Consider the following 18,947-nt stretch of genomic DNA (forward strand, 5'->3'; position numbering starts at 1 on the left):
CCTCTACGCCCTCTCACCCGCTCACGCTTCGCCAATCGCCAGGGGAGAGCAAAGGCTGCAAGGATTCTCTCCTCGCCCGACCCCCCCCCTTTCCACTCTCTCACTGTGTCCTCGTGTTTGTTTGTTTGTTTGTATGCATACACACATTACGTGCGCGCCATCGTGTGCAAGATGAGCGCCGGCAAAGAGGATTGCTAGGCGAGTCGGTTTGGAGAGGGATGGAGGAGAGATGGACAGATGGAAGAAAGCAAGCAGGCAGGCAGCGCTTTCCCCCACCCTTCCTTTCCTCCTCCTGCCTTTGCATATGCTGCAAACTCCCGCCATTGTGTTGCAATCCCTCCTTCTTCGGAGATGAAACAAAAACAGGTAGGCGGGACCCTGCAATTCTTCACCTCGGCCCCCTCTTCGCCGCTTTGGAAAAAGCATCCAGGCTGGGGCGGGGGGAGAGGAGTCATTAGGGAGAGCTGGACCAATCAGAGGCGCAGGGGCGGGGACTTTGGCTCCGCCCCCCTCCGGTTTCTCCCTCTCTCTCTGTGTGTGTATATATATATTTAAAAAACGCTGAAGTTTAACCTACTTGCAAATACACACAGCGGCGCCTGCGAGGGTTCGGCTGGGAGCCGGAGAAAGAGGAGGCGGAGGAGCAGCCGCCGCCACCGCCGCCGAAGGGACCCGCTGCTTGGAATTGATGCGGCCGGGCTAGGGGTGCTTTTGCAAGCGCGGCGGGCAGGCTGGCCAGCTCGCTCGTGGGAATAGCAGCCGCGTGTAAGGAAGGAGAGAGAGAGGAGCCGCCGCCGCCGCCGCCGCCGCCGCTTTCCTTCTTCTGCCGGAGTGACTTTTTCAGCCGGGCCATTTGCGAGTTTGCAGCCTTCCCTTCGGATCGCCGGCTTTGGGGTATGTAGCCGAGGAGGGAGTCGAGGAAACCACGGCGGGAAAGGAGGGTGACATTGAGCGCCGAGAGGCTCCGCAGAGACGGCCACGAACTGAAAACCATTATTATTATTATTATTATTTTGCATTGTCTGCCGCTCGTCGGGGGGTGGGCGAGGAAAACGGGCTTTCTCCTTTCCAGCCTCCGCACCAGCACCACCCCGAGCCCTCATTTGCGCGGAGCGCTCCTTCGGCGGCATTGTCTTTTGCTCGGGAGCAGGCAGGGAAGGGTTAAACTTCTGTGTTCAAAGTGCTGATCTTTGTGCTGGCGGAATGTGCCGGGGCGGGAGCTGCCTCGAGCCGGCAAAGGGGAGGAGGAGGAGGAGCAGGGAGAGAAAAAGAGAGGGAAGCGGGGAGGGGGGTTGGCCATGGGAAGCGGGTTAGGGAACGGGCGCGCTGCTGCTTGCATTCTGCGAGGCGTATTACCAGCGCCGCGGCCGGGTTCTGCGATCCGACGGCGTCGGGGAGGCAGGAGGCTTGGTTGGAAGAGACTTAATATTTCCATGCACAAGGTCGCCTGCGTTTATCCGGAATGTGTTTTAAAACCCATTGCATAAATTCTCTGTTCGCTGCCAGCGGCCTGCTTTCGTATTTACAAGCTGCTTAAGGTGTCCCGGGGCGAGCAGGAATGACAAAACAGTGACTTGGGGAGGGTGGCGGTGACCAACCTCGATTTCATTGCCTACTGAGCTTGCTGCGTCCTTAAGAGGATCTTCATCCTCCCGGGCGCTAGGGGGCAGCATTGTCGTTCTCCTGTCGCTTCTCTAGGGGGCGCCGCGGAGCCTCGGCTTGTGTTAAGAGGGCCACCAGCTTAGATCCGTTTTTAAAAGGGGGTTAGGTGAGCGCATGGCTGGCTAGTCTGTTAGGATAGGGCAATGTATCCTGATATTAGAACCTGTTGGCTGAGTGCATGTCAGCTGGGAAGTAAGGGGGGGCAGGTACTTGTTTCTACATACTTGGAGAACAGAATTTTAAAACCTCAGGAAGTATCCTGACAAGGACCTGTGAGGTGTTTTAGGGTTACAATTGGACGGGAGGAAAGGGGTGAAGGAACCTACATGGCCCCCTCCAAACAGCCTAAGAGTTGTGGATTGAAAGGGGAAAGGGATGTGTGCTGCGAGCTTAAGCACCATTATTGGCCTTTAAAGAACCATGATACAGTACATACAAAAGGATTTCAGGTGACAGAACAAACCTTGTCCCTGAAGCACTAGATAGCCCTGCGGGGAAAAGCCATGGGAAGAAGAGTTTCCCTACCTTTCTTTTCCTTTCCCTCCCCCTGGGAGGCCTAGGCAGAACTACATAACCTTAGGTCCAGGGTGACACTGGTACCCAGGACGGGACTACTTATTGGTTGGCGACCTTAAGCTGCAACATCATGTTGCAGTTCCCCACTCCAGCCCATGTGGAACTTCCATGTTCAGAGGCAATATATCTCGGAATTGCCAGTTCCTTGGGAGCAGCAGCAACAATGAGAGGGTTGTGTCAAACAGGCTGTGTTTAACAGCCTTTTAGAGGCATTTGGTTGGCTGTTGTGACAAATGAGCTGTTGCATTTGTCCTGGCCCAGGAAGGGCTTTGTTGTCTCTTGTGTCCTTGGATGTGTGTCCCCTTCTCAGCTGGCCATGGCTGTTGGACTGTTCTGCCTTAGTGGATACTCTAGCTGCCTCCCACTATAAACTTTTCCTCCACCCCCAAAGCCTCTCTACCACATGACCTGTTAGGGAAGGGAGAGTCCCTGCCATCTGCCACTGTAGATAAGAGAGAGGTTGTAATTCTATATGTGCATGCACACACACACGAAGCAGAGTTTCCTTCAGTGCATTGGCTCTAGGCCGTTGCCCTAGCCGTGATGGGCACAATCTGGGGCCAACCGGATGTTGCCACACTTAATGCTCCCATCGCCCCAGCCATTGTGCCATTCTGACTGAGGCTGATGAGAATTTGGTGGTTGGGGGCAGGAATACAGGGAGGGCCACACATTCTCCACCCTGGCTTTAGAACAGTGTTTCCCAAACTTGAGTCTCCATCTGTTTTTGGACTACAACTCCCATCATCCCTCGCTAGTAAGACCAGCGAGCATGGATGGTGGGAATTGTAGTTCGGAGGGGAGGGGAACTGCTAGAGATAGAGACCCAAGTTTAGGAAACACTGTTTTAGAGAAACAATGTGCACCTGTTAACTTGCAAACCAGGTTTGCCTCTCTGCTGAGTTCTTGGCCTGACCTACCTTGCAAGGTGGTTGAGAGGATGAATGGTGCAGAAACAGTGTGTGTGTGTGTGTGTGACTATGAAATGCCTTGTCGAAAAGATGTATACAAAATATAACTTCTGGAACAGGGGAAGTGGGCACTTAGTAGCTTCCACCTGCCACTAATAAACTTCAGTTCTCATCAGCCTTGCACAGCTTTAGACCATAGTAGGAGGTGCTGGGAGCTGTAATTAATCAGCACCTGGTAGGGAACAGGTTCCCCACTTCGGCACATGAAGTTACCAGGCAATGCCGGTGCATCCTGCACTTCTGTGGTCCGTACCCTCTAGAATGCAGCAGCCCAACTTTTCACTCCAAGTGGCTGCAAGAGTACTTCGCTCGGGCAGGGGAACTGAGGCAAAAATTTGACACACACACCCGCCCTCATGCTGCCTTCCCAGAGCCGAGTAAGTGAAGCTAGCCGCCAAATGGCCCCTTAAACCACAGTTGCAGTCGCGAAAACAGAATGTCTAGTCGCCATTTTTGGGAAGGCGGCTCTAAAGTCTTAATTTTCAAATGATGGGCTGACTGCGATTGATTCTCAGTTGAACATCTGGCTAATTCAGAGGACAACCTTGAGCTAGGTTAATAATTTTGAGAACTTAAAGAATAAAAGTCACTTGATCCAGGGACAGTCCACATATATATCGGCCTATTCCAACCTCTTTTTCTTAATGGTGACTGCTGCTCAGGCTGCACAGAAAAAGCGTTTGGGGTTCCTGAATTTCATTCGGTTGTGCAGGTTTAAAAGATAACAACTGAGAGAATTCTACAGGATGTGGTATTAGTGTGTGATCCAACGATACCCGGACACGCACCTCTCCAGGTGGTGGAGATGTCAGGCGCCGTCGTGGTTGATCGCCAGGGTGCCAAATGCACCTGGCTAATTTCAAAAACTGCATGGTCTTTGGTGGGGGGGGGGACCCTATGCTGCCTTGTACGTGACCCTCCTCCTTTTGTCTTTCCAGTGCCCAGCTTGTGATGGCTGACCACATGATGATGTCGATGAGCCACGGGGTGAATGGGATGCAGGGCTACCGGATAGGCATGAATGGGATGCAAGGCCCTCCTCCTCAGCAGCAGCACGTGCTAAGGACACTCCCCACCAACCATCATATGATGCAGTACGGAGGCCCTGCCCTGGACGGAGGCATGAGGCAGAGGCCCAGCATCAATGGACAGATGGGGCACCACCAGGTCCCAGGCTCCATGATGTTCAGCAATCCAAGCCAGCAGCAACAACAGCAGCAGCAGCAGCAACAGCAGCAGCAGCAACAACAGCAACAATACCTGGGACCGGTGGGCACTCAGCAGCTCATGGCTAGCATGCACTTGCAGAAACTGAACACGCAATACCAGGGCCACCCCCTCATGGGCATGAGCAACGGGCCCATTGGGGCAGGGGTGCAGCAATACAGGATGGGGCCCGGGCAGCACCTAGGGATGCAGCACCTGCCCTCTCCGGCCCTGACCTTGAACGTTATGGACACGGATCCCATCGACGAAGAGGTCTTGACGTCTCTGGTCATGGAGCTCGGCTTGGACCGGGTTCAGGAGCTGCCCGAACTCTTTCTGGGACAGAATGAGTTTGACTTCATCTCGGACTTTGTAAGCAAACAGCAGACCAGCGCCATCAGCTGTTGAGGTGGCTCTGCTGTGGGAGCTGGCACTTCTCTTTCTTTGTGGCTTGATCTCCTCCACCACCACCACACACCCCGACTTCCTGATCTACAGGCTTTCCCAGGTCACCCTTGCCCACCTCCTGGAAATAACAATGGACAATCATTTGAAGGCTTCCCCACCCCTCTTTTTTGCTAAGCAGTCGCGCTCCTCTTGTGGGGGGGAGGGGGGAGGAATCGGGAAAGTGGCTGTGTTGTTGTTTATTGCAGACGAAACAGCACAGAGACGGAGTCGTGTCCTCGAGTTGTGCCTATGGCAGCTACAGAATTTCAAAAAAAACAACAAAATGGCCTTTTTTTTCACCTGCATGGCCTTCTATCTCCCCCCACCCTGCAAAAAACAACTAAAACAACTACTGTCTTGAGTTTGGACTACAAAGGGGGGCAAGTTGCTGAGAATCCACTCCGCTGTTGGTTTTGTCAAGAAAGTCTAGCAAGCCCCTCTCCATTCAGTGTCTGATTTTTATTTTTAAGCCATTCTTTCACTGAAAGTGTGGGCAGGAGGTAAAAGAAAAAAGGCTTGCTCTTCTCTGTAAGCCTCAATCTCTTTATTGCTCCTTAGTACTGTGGAATTAGCATCCAGTATCTCTCCTTGACTTGGAAGAGATCAGTGCCCTCAGGTTGTGTTTTGTTCTGTGTTCTTTTTTACTTCCATCGGGTTTTTGTTTTGTTTTTAAAGCGAAACTTCAGTGGATGACATTTTGGGGTTCAGCCCAGGGGTGCAGGGGAGAGTGGGATTAACCTATTGGTTATAAGATCCTTTGACTTCCTTTTCCAGCTACTACAAACACGGGCTTTTAAGATGCCATCGGAGCTCTTCTTTCTCTGCCTCTGAAACCAAATAAAATCCTTGTAATTGTGTATATTACTGATTCTTTTTTTAAAAAAAAAACTTATTTATCACTTGTGTGTTTCTAGTCCTTATTTATTTGGAAGGGCTCGGATTTATTTGCCTTCTGAGATTATTGGGAAGGGCTAACAATAAAGGCTGGGGAGTACATGCCCATCCATCCACACTTCCGTGGGGTTTTTGTTCTGCTATCAGTAACTGAGAGCAAGGTTGAAAAAATGAAAACCACCCTATCTCTCTCTCCCTCCCTCCCTCCCTCCCTCCCTCCCTCCCTCCCTCCCTCCCTCCCTCCTGGGGCTCAAATGTAAATTCTTAGTTCTAATGGTGTTTCTCGGAAAAGAGGAAAATAAGTTTGTGGCTGAGCAGCTTGTTTCCTTTCTCGGTCTCGTTTCCAAAGGCTTTTGGAAAGTCTGCTGCTCAGGTTGGCAAGCCTCTGGAGCTGCTACTGCCCCCTCGTCGCAAGCACACGGTAGCACATCATTGTTGATCGATGAAGTGAGAATGTACAGGTGATTTTTTTCCCCCAAAATAAAAGCTAAAACCTTAACATTGAACCTGTTTTGTTTGGGTCGTGTGCCTCTTGCTTTTTAAACTTCCCCGTTTAGAAAATGCAGCGTGGGTCCTGGAAGTGTTCGAAAGTCTCTGGGTTTCCTGTCTTTTTTTTTCTAAAAAGTGACTTGGGCGAGCTTATGTGTCTCTTGGATAACCCCTAGTAGTCCCGTTTTCTTTACAAAACCGACAACCAGCACATGTGCAAAACTAAGCGAGAGTTTCTTGCTTGTCTGTTTGCTCAGCACCTCACTTGCACACAGAAAATCTTAGGATCAGTTACGGCAGATCCCATTAAAGAAAGATCTCCAAGGAGCAGGTGCTGGGAAGGACCTCTGCCTGGCAGCCTGGAGAGCTGCTGCTAGTCCGTGTAGACAATGCTGGGCTCAGTGGACTAGTGCCCTGGCTTTGTATAAGGCAGCTTCCAGCACATTCAATGACTTCGTGTGAGTTGCCGCGAGGGGGGGGGTGTTATATTAAAGATGCCTTTTGAAATTGCCTTTCTACCTCCCGCTGTCAGCTTCAAATACGTGTCTTCTATATAGAACTGGCAGGGTAGTCTCTCTGATCCAAATAAGATGAGTCAACAACATTTTGGCGTTTGCGGCCAGACTAAATTTAGGTTTTGTTGGTGTGCCTCGAGTCAAAGGGAAACGGAGATAAACTAGCAGTTAACTGCGTTCCTGCCTGGTTTGCCGATGTACACAACTAGTAACTCAAGCGTTGGTCCTTTATTCCTACTGTTGTACCACCTGCCCCTCCCAAAACCCACCTATCCTAATGGTTGGTTGATTTTTCCAGGTTGCTAAACTGCATTGATAAGAATAGTATTCCGTTGCTGTTTTAAATTTAGCATTTTAGTTTCTTTCTGTGATGATGGCTTACTGAGGAGTTGACTTGCTTACCTCTGCAGGTTTGCTGATTCCTGTGTGTCCCTGGATTACAAAGCCCTTGTTAACTGGCTGCCTTAATACTTTGTGGTGAAGAGCTTCTGGAGAAGCAGATGGGACAAATTCAGCTGAATTAGTAGAGCCAGCAAAGCTCAGGGCAGAGCGAAATGGTAGATTTTAGGTCACTCATGTTAAACAGCAAATTAAAAATTTATCCTGACCTGTCGGTACCTGTCTATGCTGCCATTTTGCCATGCTTGTAAAATTCGATCTTATTGGAACTTCTCAAAAACTGGACACCTCATGTGTCTCTTATGCAGAGTCTAGTGGTGACCTCTGATGAAGTATTTTCCTAGGAGCATAGTTTTAATTCCATTTATACCCCTCCTTCCCTCTAAGGTGCTTAAGGTGGCTTTCTGCCCCTCTCCACATTATCCTCACAAAAATCAGATTTTTTTATTCCCCCCCCCCTCCTGTGAGCCAGCACAGCTATATTTTGTGCGTGTGTGAAATGTATTTATCTTATTCATGAAAACCTCCAAGTGGTTGCATAAAATAACTAATGAAAGCAGATGTTAAAAAACAAGTTAGCCTAGCATTTATTAAAATAAAAATAGCTGTGTTAAAAAGATGAAACAACATATGAAAATGAACACAGCTTCTAACGTATAGTTCAAAACTGCTGATTTTACGCAGTGTACCTGTGATTAAACAACACAAGTTTGTGCTGCTTTAAAAGTGGATAGATCTGCAGTCAAGCAGGAGATAAAACAGTTTTCCTGGAAGTTCCAGTAAAAAAAGCTATTGGCTCCTGATATTAGCCAGTGTTATGTAGCGGTTAGAGTGTCAGGCTAGGACCTGGGAGACCGGTGTTCAAATTCCCACTTCGCCTTGGAAGCTCACAGGGTGACTTTGGGTCAGTCACCGCCTCCCAGCCTAACCTACCTCACAAGGTTGTTGTGGGGATTAAATGAGGGGTGTGTGAAAATGATGTACGCCACCTTGAGCTCCTTAGAGGAAAAGGTGTGGTAATAATAATAATAATGAATAATTTTATTATTTGTAACCTGCCCATCTGCTGGGTTATCCCACCTACTCTGGGCAGCTTCCAACACCCATAAAAGCTTAATAAAATGTCAAATATTAAAAACTTCCCAATACAAGGCTGCTTTCAGATGTGTTCAAAAAGGTGCGTAGCTCTTTATCTCCTTGACATCTGATGGGAGGGTGTTCCACAGGGAGGGTGCCACAGACGTCCCTGTTTCCCAGGGACAGTCCCCGGATTTACAAATCCGTCCCCGGACAAAATCCCCAGATTTCATTTAATGTCCCCAGATTCATATTTTAAGTGTTGTAGATTTATTAGTAGGGAATGAATGTTGGGTGATTGGTTCAACGGCACAAGACACATCATACGGGGACTTCAGGCGAGGCAAAATGGTGGGTGCCACGGCAGCGGGCAGCTCCTGAAGCCAGCCAGAGCCAACTGCACTACCAGGCTGGCTCTGGGCTGCTGAGACTGCCACTGCTGCTGCTGCCACTTCCTTGGAGGAACCGGGGACGCCTGGCACATCAACTGGGGGAACTGCTGACCTCCCCCCCCCCATGACCCAAATCTAGCCGGGAGCGAGAGCGCCCGACCACCTAGCCAACTGCCCAGCAGAGTTCCGGGGCCAGGAAAACCTTGTAGCTGACGCAGAGAGGAGGAGGAGGAGGAGGAGGAGGAGGAGGAAGAGAAAGAGAAAGAGAAAGGAGGGGAAAAGGGGACCCCCTGACCTTGCTGCTCCCCTGCTGCTGCTGAGGAAAAAAGGTAGGAGAGCACCAGGAGGGCAAGGACATGAGCCTACTCCACGGTGGCTAACGCTCCCAGAAAGCAGGCTGAGGCCCAGAGAAAAGCCACGCAACAGAGGAGGCCACAGAGGAGAAGATTTTACTTCTTATTTTTATAAATAAAATAAATAAATAAATACCTTTTTTTCTCTTTTTTAAAAAAATATCCCCGGATTCTTTGAAAAAAAAATCTGGTGACATTAATATAAATGCGATCAATAATTATTGTTCCAATACAGTTACCCTATTACATGCTTGCACTGGAGCTGTAAAACAACAGCTTGGTCTCAGGGTAGGACTGAAGCAACTTTCTCCAACCTGATGTCGTCCCAAAACTTCTGGAGGGCACCTAATAGGGGAAGGAGGATGGTCTGCAGGAATGTGATGCCAAGTTCTTGAAAGTAAGCAGCTCTGGGACGGCTCAGGGTTTGGATAGGAGGCAACAAAGAAATAATTCTTGGTTCCTAGATGTAAAGTATTACATGACCCTGTGTACAGGGCACAGCGAAAAGTGCAAAATGGGCTGTCAAGAAGAAGTAGCAAGAGTCTCTTTGGTAATGAGCAGTTGGACCTCTTAATAATGTTTTCCACCTAAACATTAGGAAGAACTTCCTGACAGTAAGAGCTGTTCGGCAGTGGAATTTGCTACCAAGGCGTGTGGTGGAGTCTCCTTCTTTGGAGGTCTTTAAGCAGAGGCTTGACAGGCATATGTCAAGAATGCTTTGATGGTGTTTCCTGCTTGGCAGGGGGTTGGAGTGGATGGCCCTTGTGGTCTCTTCCAACTCTATGATTCTATGAATACCTACAGACAGACAACACCTGAAAGAGGAATTGGAAAACAACCACCACAAGGGATATATTCACATTTTCAGGAAATCTACATTTGTTGCAGAGGAGGTGTGTGTGTGTGTGTGTGTGTGTGTGTGTGTGGCAAGACAGAAAGGGAAATAACTGTTTCTGATGCAACTTCTGTCATATTTTACTTTGATATATGGAATCTTCCCTATGTCAGATGAGACCGTGTCTCTATCTAGCCCACTCCAGGATTTCAGGGAGAGAGAGAGATGTTTGAAATGGTTTACAAAACTGATTCTTTAAACAAAAAAAAATAAAACCCTCTCAGGTGGGTGCCAGTTGCCATTCCAAGAGAACGAGGGAGGCGTTCATGGTGAATTCCGGAGCACCTCTTTTTCTAGAAAAATAGCACTGCTTGTAACTCTAGAACTCGTGGATTTCCGATGAAGCTGAACGTGGAAACGTTCAGGGCAGATTTTACAAAGTATTCATACAGCACATAGTTAGACTATGGAATTCACTTCCATGGGAGGCAGCTATGGCCGCCAATTGGGATGCCTTTAAAAGAGGATTCGACAAATGGGGGTGGGGCTATCCATGGCTACTAGACATGATGGCTGTGCTCTGCCTCCATGGTTGGAGTTTGTATGCTTCTAAATCAGGCATCCCCAAACTTCGGCCCTCCAGATGTTTTGGCCTCCAAATCCCCTCATCCCTGACCTCTGGTCCTGTTAGCTAGGAATCATGGGAGTTGTAGGCCAAAACATCTGGAGGGCCGCAGTTTGGGGATGCCTGTTCTAAATGCTAGGAGCTGGAAACCACAGGAAGGGAGAGTGCTTTTGCTCATGGGTCCTGCTTGGGGAGCTTCTCATAAGCACCTGGAGACCCATTGTGAGACTAGATGGGCCATCGGCCTGATTCCGCAAGGCTCTTCTGTACTCGGATGGAGCAATGATGACCTGTCTTGCTAGAAGGCAGCTTCCGATGTTGTGTCTTGGCATGTTTTAAGAAGCCATAGCATCACAGAACAGATGCCAGCGCTGAATCCTGGCTTATTAACACCCTTGGCAGATCTGTGAACAAATGTTATGACTCCCGAGCTGCCTCCTGCTTTCAATTGCATCATGGATTGTTCTGAGCCTGGTCACCTTCTCTCAGCGGCTGACTAGCGGTCAACATACACAAACCCCAGCCTGCTGCGCAACAACAGGAAACGCTCATGACAATGGGCCACTTCATGTGCTTCTTGGCCTGGAACAATTGTTCATTGATGGGATTATTCTCTGCTCCTCTCACATGAGGAGACTACTTCTCCAAACAGCGTTTGGCTTGCTCTAGTTATTGCCAGGTATGTGAACTGGAGCTTCTCTCCAGCTCTTAACAGCTTGCTCTCAGCTTGTTGCCATGATCTCTGCGACTGGGCACACAGCACACATTTAAAGCACATGACTTCCCCAAAGAATATGGGGAACTGTAGTTACTTAAGGGTGCTGGGAACTATAGCTTTGTGAAGGGGAAATTACGGTTCTCAGGATTATTGGAGGAAAGCCTTATGCTATAGGGGGGGCTATTGGGTTGTTGTTTTAATTTTTATTATGTATTTTGTGGTTTTATATCTTGATTTTATTATGTGAGCAACTCTGAGACCCCCAGGTATAGGGTGGTATATAAATAATAACAACAACAACCAGTGCTTTTTTCTTGGGGGACACAGGGGTACGCATACCCCTAAACATTTTGTGAATCTTTTGGCCACATTGAGGGGCATATTTCAATATGAGTAGGAAAACGAGAGTGCTGCTAAATATTTTTTTTATATAAAAAAAGCACTAACAACAACAACATGATATCAATGTATGGTGTGTACACAACCTGTATCCCACTTCTTCCACTTACATCCCTCCCAAATGTCTGCAGAGATTAAACACATCCCCTGCCCCCCTGTTTAACATAGTTTAACAGCAACAGCAGTTTAACCACAACAGCTCATCATATGCTGAGGAAATAGGTGGATTAATTCCTCTTGTCTGGATCTAGGCTATGCTGGTAATATCCAGCTATGCTGGTACTATCTGGGCTAGTCCTGCAACAAACTATCGGGGTCCAAGAAGAGGCTTCTACGAAGGTGTGAAACCCACATTCTTTGCCGGTGGGGAGATTCGACAACTGAAGCAAATCAGAATAGGGCAGGATTTTAGCAGTCCGGCTTGTGTGTTTCAGCAGTGGATCACAATACGGCACATGCAAAAGGTCCCAGGTTCAGTCCCTGCCTAACGTCTCCAGTTCAAAGGACCAGGCAGCAAATGATGGGGGCAGTCGGAGCAGATGATGTTGGCCAAGACTGACACCCTGATATGGCAGGGGCGAAACTAGGCTTTATTTCACCTCGGTCAAAGACCCAGTTTGGCACACCCCATGCACATTTGTGTACACACACATAAGCTGGGAGCCTCAATGGCGCCCCTCTGGAAGCTTCACCCGGGGCTGTGGATATGACATAGGGGGAGACAGATGTGACTCAGTGTATTTATTATGAGAGCAACAGGAGAGGGCTTTATGTCTTGCTTATGAGCTTCCTGGAAGCCTCTCGCTGGTACTTGAGTGAAACATGAAACTGAGCAACATAGACCTTTTGCCTCTTATAGGGTTCTTAAGTCATGCTATCCCAATTTCTTCCCTGATCTCCAAGAGCCAGCAAAGCTGAACATCTCCAGATAACTCTTAATGCCAATCAAAGGGGACAGAAAAACGAGCTTCCACCCTATTGAAAAATTAATCCAGAGGGCTGGGGTTCTGTCCGCTCTGCAGGATTGCGCAATTTTATATTATTTTTACACTGCGTACAGCCTGTGCGCACTGCCAGCCCAACTTCGTGCCCTGTTTTCTTTTGCATTCTTCCTTTTGCTACAAGGCTCGTGTGTGGCACATGTGTGCACATGCACACACACACATGTAGATGCATGTGCATATTGACACACAGTGACTGGAGTAAACAGAATAATTGGACTGCCAGGAATTAACTTGCTTGTCATACCACTAAACTTTTTTTTTAAGTCTCGTGAGTTGCATAATTAGCATTAGACATTGGGTGTTGTTGTTTTAAGACTATGCTGCCATCTTGGGGCATGCTTCCTTTTGTTTTGTTGTTGCTAGGGCTTCGATATCCTGCCTCAGCGCAGAAAGCCATTCAAGTCCTTAAGATGCTACAAGGCTTTTTGTTAATTTTGCTGCAACAGATCATCATAGCTGCACTTTTGGAAATTGGAAATTGTCATTCTACTCAGATCCGTGCATAGTCTTCTGATAGGACAGGGATCTGGCTGAGTAGGGATTTGAACAAGGGTCTCCCACATCCTAGTCCAGCACTCTGGCAGTGTGGTGTAGTGGTTAAGAGCGGTGGACTGTAATCTGGCGAACCGGGTTCGCTTCCCCGCTCCTCTACATGGAGCTGCTGGGTGACCTTGGGCTAGTGACACTTCACTCAGCCTCACTCACCTCACAGAGTGTTTGTTGTGGGGGAGGAAGGGAAAGGAGATTGTTAGCCACTTTGAGATTCCTTAAGGGGAGTTAAAGGCGGGATACCAAGTCGAAACTACTCTTCTTCTTCTTCTTCTTCTTCTTCTTCTTCTTCTTCTTCTTCTTCTTCTTCTTCTTCTTCTTCTTCTTCTTCTTCTTCTTCTTCCCCACTCAGTAACTCTCAAAGCGGTTTACAGACAATACAGCACAGAAATAAAACAGAAAGTGCAAATCAACACGTCAATGAAAGTGCTTAACATCCGTAATAAAGCAAGAACCTATTACTACCGGTATACAAATTGAACAGGGGATCAGCAGCGATACAGCTGGTTCCCGATCCCAAATAGGGTGGCAAGGTTCTGAATTAACAATGGAGCTGAGCAATTTGTTCAGATAGTCACTAAAGGAGCTACACTTATTGTAAGCTATGTTTCAGGCTAGAGCCATCAAAGTGCATTAAAGGTAAAGGGACCCCTGACCATTAGGTCCAGTCACGGACGACTCTGGGGTTGTGGCGCTCATCTCGCTTTACTGGCCGAGGGAGCCGGCGTACAACTTCCAGGTCATGTGGCCAGCATGACTTAAGCCGCTTTCTGGCGAACCAGAGCAGTGCACAGAAACGCCATTTACCTTCCCAACAGAGCGGTACCTACTTATCTACTTGCACTTTGACATGCTTTCAAACGGCTAGGTTGGCAGGAGCAGGGACCAAGCAATGGGAGCTGATCCCATCACGGGGATTCGAACAGCCAACCTTCTGATCAGCAAGCCCTAGGCTCTGTGGTTTAACCCACAGTGCCACCCACGTCTAAAATGTGCAAGCTGCAAAGTGGCAAGCCCTGAAATCATTCCTAAACTAGGAAACGCAGGACGATAATAGGAACTGCATTGCCAGAAACAACTTAAACAGCGTAAAGCCCTCATCTGCATTATTCTATATTTGATACCTTAGAATTCTTATGGCACAAGCCACGGCTGCAGAACCCTAGGCAGTGCAGTGCCCCAAATACACAATGCTGCTATTGTTATTGTTATTTTGTATTTTTTTTGTATAAGCACAGACTTCAGCAGCAGGCACAAAACTTAGCATGCCGAGAACGCTGTTTTTAATTTGTTTGCTTTTAAAAAGCAAGCTCCTAGCCCCTCCTGCTTGGAAATGCGTGAGTAATACCTGGTGAGGTTTCAGAACCAGAAAGAGGACTTATAGAGACTAGGGCAGGCATCACCAAACTTCGGCCCTCCAGATGTTTTGGCCTACAACTCCCATGATCCCTAGCTAACAGGACCAGTGGTCAGGGAAGATGGGAATTGTAGTCCAAAACACCTGGACGGCCAAAGTTTGGGGATGCCTGGACTAGGGGATACTCCTGCTGAGCTCCTTACCCCTCCCTATGATGAACATATTAGGCAAAGTAATAAGATATAGGCACTTTGTATTCATTTGCATTTTTAATAGATGACCCAGATTTCAGATTTCCTTGGTCCTTTGGAACAGAATCCTGACAGCTTTAGCTAGAAAGTAGGTCTGCATCGGTCTGTGGTCTTCACAGTACATTTGAGCAATGGAAGTTGTTCCCTAGGGCCAAGGGGCCACTGTCCCAAAAGCGGCCACGGCCTGCCTTCAGCCAGCCCCTGCCCGCCTGCCTAACTGCCTGCCTTAGAACCAGTCCATGGGGTTTGTCCTGACTGCCACCTTCCCCCTCCATAGACTCAGCCTTGCCTTTGTAGAACACAGCAGGGGGGGAGGATGGGGTAGAAATTAGAATTTGTTGCCTCTGCCTGGCTCCCCCTGCAGTTGGACTCCTTGCTTTCTGCCCTTCAAGTTCCAATGGGCACCGTCTACCACTGCAGTCGAGTAATAATGTGCCAGAGTAAGAATGGGGGAGCAGAGTGAAAGCAGTGTATTTCAGAGGCAATCGGTTCGAGAGCCATATTAAAGCTCAGCTCTTTCCCATGCAGCAATGCTATGTTGTTGTTCAGGATGACATGAAAGGGGAGGGAAATGTTAAAGGTACGCATTGCTAGGCTCCATGCCCTCAGATGCTTGTCGGTCAAACCATATTCTCTGCTGCCACTGCTAAGTGAAGTGAGACAGGGGGCTCCCAAGGAGAGAGCCTTTTCGGTAGTGGCACCCCAGCTGCAGAAAAGACTCCTCAGAGAGGTTCTTCTGATGACTTCTCAATTTGAGGCAAAGACCTAGGCTTTTAAACTTTGTAGGAAAATTTGCTGTTTGTTGGAAACTTAGTTTGTTGTTCCCCTAACCGAAGTTGTAAACTGTGTATAGTACTGTCCTTGCTGCAACAAAGGTTTACACACTCTCACACAATTGCATTTTATTGTTTATTGTTAATTTTAAAATTATTGTATCTTATATTGTCAATATTTTCTTTCCCCTTCTTCCCTTCCTTTTTATGGAAGCCATCCAGGGAATATTTACTGATGGGTGACTATACAACAAAATAAACGAACATATGTCGATACAGCTGCGTGCTGAGCGGCTTACAGAATGGAAGTGGTATGGTCCCCTACTTGAATGTCCTGCAATCTCTGCTAGGGGAACAGGCAGGTTGCTTTAAAAAGTGCTGGGAGCCGCCATATTTATTCCCCACAATGCCCTAGGGCAGGGGCAGCAGGGACCTATTTCACTCCCTTTTCATCAGATATTAAGGGTCTTCTGGAGAAACTTCTGAGAGCAGCATCCTGGTGGTGGGTGGGGCCGCAGGCAAAAATAGGAGGAAAATGCATAAGTTTTATACCTTTGTTATAGTAGGCTACTTTCTCTGCCATGGGTGAAGCAGTGCCACCCCCAGAGCCTCCGCCTCTTCCCCACCGGAGGAGCCTCCTCCAGCCCTGCAAAGCTACCGGCAGCGCCGTAAAAAGGTCGGCAACTCTGGGAAAGGGGGAGGGCGCCGGAGGGATCTTTGCACCATGGCACCTGTACATGGTACTTAAGACGGCCCTGATCCTCTGTCTGGATCTCTCTAGCAGATTCGGAATGAAATGTCTGAAAAAACAGTTGTTTTTAATAACTTTCTTTTGACCCCAAATGCTGGGGGCTACAACAGGTCAGGAAAGGCTACACATAGGACATTTCCCCCATAAAATACCTATAGAAGAGGATGGGGTATCTGTGCATAATTGGACTACTCAAACCCCACACGCCGTCTTCTTCATCCCACAAAGTTGGCTTGGTTTTGTTTTGTTTTGATGCCACTACTGCAAAACGGAGGAAGATGCGTTTCAAAACACAGAAATATTGTGAATGGTTCTCCGTTGGGTTGCCTCACAGGCAATCCAGCAAGAAAAAACAGACAGCTCTTCATTTCCTGTCTCTGTTGCAAAATCCAAGCCATTAAATCGAGGCCAAAACAACGTGTCAGTATCCATAAGAGCATAGGAAGAGCTTGCTGGATCAGTGTCCTGCTTTCACAGCGGCCTAGCAGATCACTGTGGGAAACTTGTGGTCCAGATTCATGCAGAAAAGCACTCCCCCCTCCTGCAGTTTCCATCACATGATATTCAGAAGAAGAGTTTGGATTTGATATCACGCTTTATCACTACACTAAGGAGCTAACATTCTCCTTTCCCTTCCTCCTCCACAACAAACACTCTGTGAGGAGAGTGGGACTTCAAAGAAGTGTGGCTAGCCCAAGGTCACCCAGCAGCTGCATGTGGAGGAGCGGAGACGTGAACCCAGTTCCCCAGATTACGAGTCTACCACTCTTAACCACTACACCACGCTGGCTCTCAGCATCACTGCCTCCAACTGTGGAGGGCAGAGCATAGCCACTACGACTAGCAGCCTTCGAGAGACCTCACTTTCATCTATTTTAAAAGCAAGTTGGTGGCCATCACAGCCTCCTATGGGAGCAAGTTCCATAGTTTTAACTATGCCACACCCTCCAACATTTCTCCAATCAAAATAGGGATGTCCCATTCCATAATGATAATTTTACTATTTTTACCCCATACATCTTACTGGGTTGCCCCAGCCACTCTGGGCAGCTTATAAAAACATAATAAAACATTAGACATTAAAAAACAAACAACTTCCCTATACAGGTTTGCCTTCAGATGGCTCAAGGGTTGGATAACTTTATACCCTCCAACATTTCTCCAATGAAAACTGGGACATCCTAAGGAAAAGTGGGAACAAATCCAGAAATCGTGACGGCTTCTCTAAATCAGGGACGTCCCTGGAATATAGGGACACTTGGAGGGTCTGCTATCCTCTGTGTGATAAAGTACTTTCTTTTATTATCTGTCCTGAATCTCCCAGCATTCAGCTTCATCGGATGTCCAGGGTTAGGAGAGAGGGAGAAAACTTTTCTTCCGTCTACTTTCTCCATGTCATGCTTCATCATCCAAAGGGAGAGACCTTGGATGGCAAGGGACTCTGAGGGCACACGCTACTCAGAAGCCAGTGGGGAGTGAGAGGGGTTAAACCTGGAGGTGGGTGGACAGCAGAGTTTCCACAGCACAAGGGTCAATCATTGGGCTGCTGAGCTCTCTGAGTGGCTGGGGGCAGGAGGACTTGCTGATCCTACCAGGAGTTTTTACATACTCAATGGAAGGGATCCTTGTCAGTCAGGGGTGGGGGAACTTTTCCAGTCTGAGGGCCACATTATCTTCTGGGCAACTTTCCAAGAGCCACGTGCGATTGGTGACAGGGAAAGAGGCAATGGTGGACAGGACAATACATGTGCATTTTACCCTTGTACAGCAGGTTAGTTTCTTCACACACTGACACACACATCTCCGTCCTCCACCCAGGCAAGGACACGTTTCCAGCCAGGCAAAAGCACCGAGGAGGGTGCAAAGCAGAGCTGGTGATGGGAGTGACCCAGGAAGGAGAGGATTAGTGTAAGCAGTTTAAATCAGTAGCGCTTTTGCACTTCACTCAAGGTGCAGCAGACAAAGGAAATTTGACCTTGGCCCTGGTCCTCCCCTCAAAGGACCAGGATGGGCTTCTTCACAGAGATGCGCTTTGGTACTTCAGTGTTTCTTACTGTATGGATGCGGCAATTCAACCCTACATTGAGTACCCTTTGTGTAAAAGGCATTGCTCTGTTTTCCCATCCGAAAGATGAGTGCAGCTTTGTGGCTCTGCTGCATGGGTGGGTGTGTTTGTTTGACTTGACTGTTTGGCTTGGATGACAAAATCCAAAGGTCTTTTGTCATCTTCCCTGTGGTAGCACATTGCGCAGCCAAGATTTGCAACATAGTCAAGAATATCTGTTCGTTCAGGCCAGGGACCCATCTAGTCTTGCATTCTCGTGCAGGCTAACCAGGGCATGAGCAAAACAGCACTCATGTTAATGGGCCCCAGCTTCTTGCATCTGTCATACTGCCTCCGATACTAAACTCTGATAGATAACCCTCATGACTTGTAGCCACTGATAGCCTCGTCCTCCAGGAAATCCAAAGCATTCCTGCATTGCAGGGTTTTGGACGAGATGACTCTCAGGGTCCCTTCCAACTCTATGAATATGAATTTCTCTAATCTTCTTTAAAAGCTGTTCAACATAGGAACATAGGAAAATAGGAATCTGCCTTATACTAAGCCAGACCCTTGCCTCATCTAATTTAGTACCAGGCAACTCCCCATTTCTGCAGGGGTTGCGTTCTGGATCAAAGCACACATTAGTGGAGCATGCTT

At 48.2% G+C, this 18,947-nt stretch overlaps 1 protein-coding gene across 2 annotated transcripts; it reads left to right on the forward strand.

Moving 5' to 3' along the window:
- Nucleotides 1-475: 475 nt before the first annotated feature.
- CITED4 (Cbp/p300 interacting transactivator with ED-rich tail 4) lies at nucleotides 476-5,721 on the forward strand. Of its 2 annotated transcripts, XM_035120606.3 has the most exons (2): nucleotides 476-894; nucleotides 4,148-5,721. In XM_035120606.3, the coding sequence occupies exon 2, from the start codon at nucleotides 4,161-4,163 to the stop codon at nucleotides 4,821-4,823; it is 663 nt and encodes a 220-aa protein (XP_034976497.1). In that variant the 5' UTR covers nucleotides 476-894; nucleotides 4,148-4,160; the 3' UTR covers nucleotides 4,824-5,721. The 2 variants fall into 2 exon arrangements, with proteins under 2 accessions (XP_034976497.1, XP_088528625.1); XM_088672499.1 differs by lacking the exon at nucleotides 476-894 and having other exon boundaries at nucleotides 4,146-5,721.
- Nucleotides 5,722-18,947: the final 13,226 nt, after the last annotated feature.

Source organism: Zootoca vivipara, chromosome 6 (assembly GCF_965207765.1).
Source record: "Zootoca vivipara chromosome 6, rZooViv2.hap1.1, whole genome shotgun sequence".
NCBI classification, from domain to species: domain Eukaryota; kingdom Metazoa; phylum Chordata; class Lepidosauria; order Squamata; family Lacertidae; genus Zootoca; species Zootoca vivipara.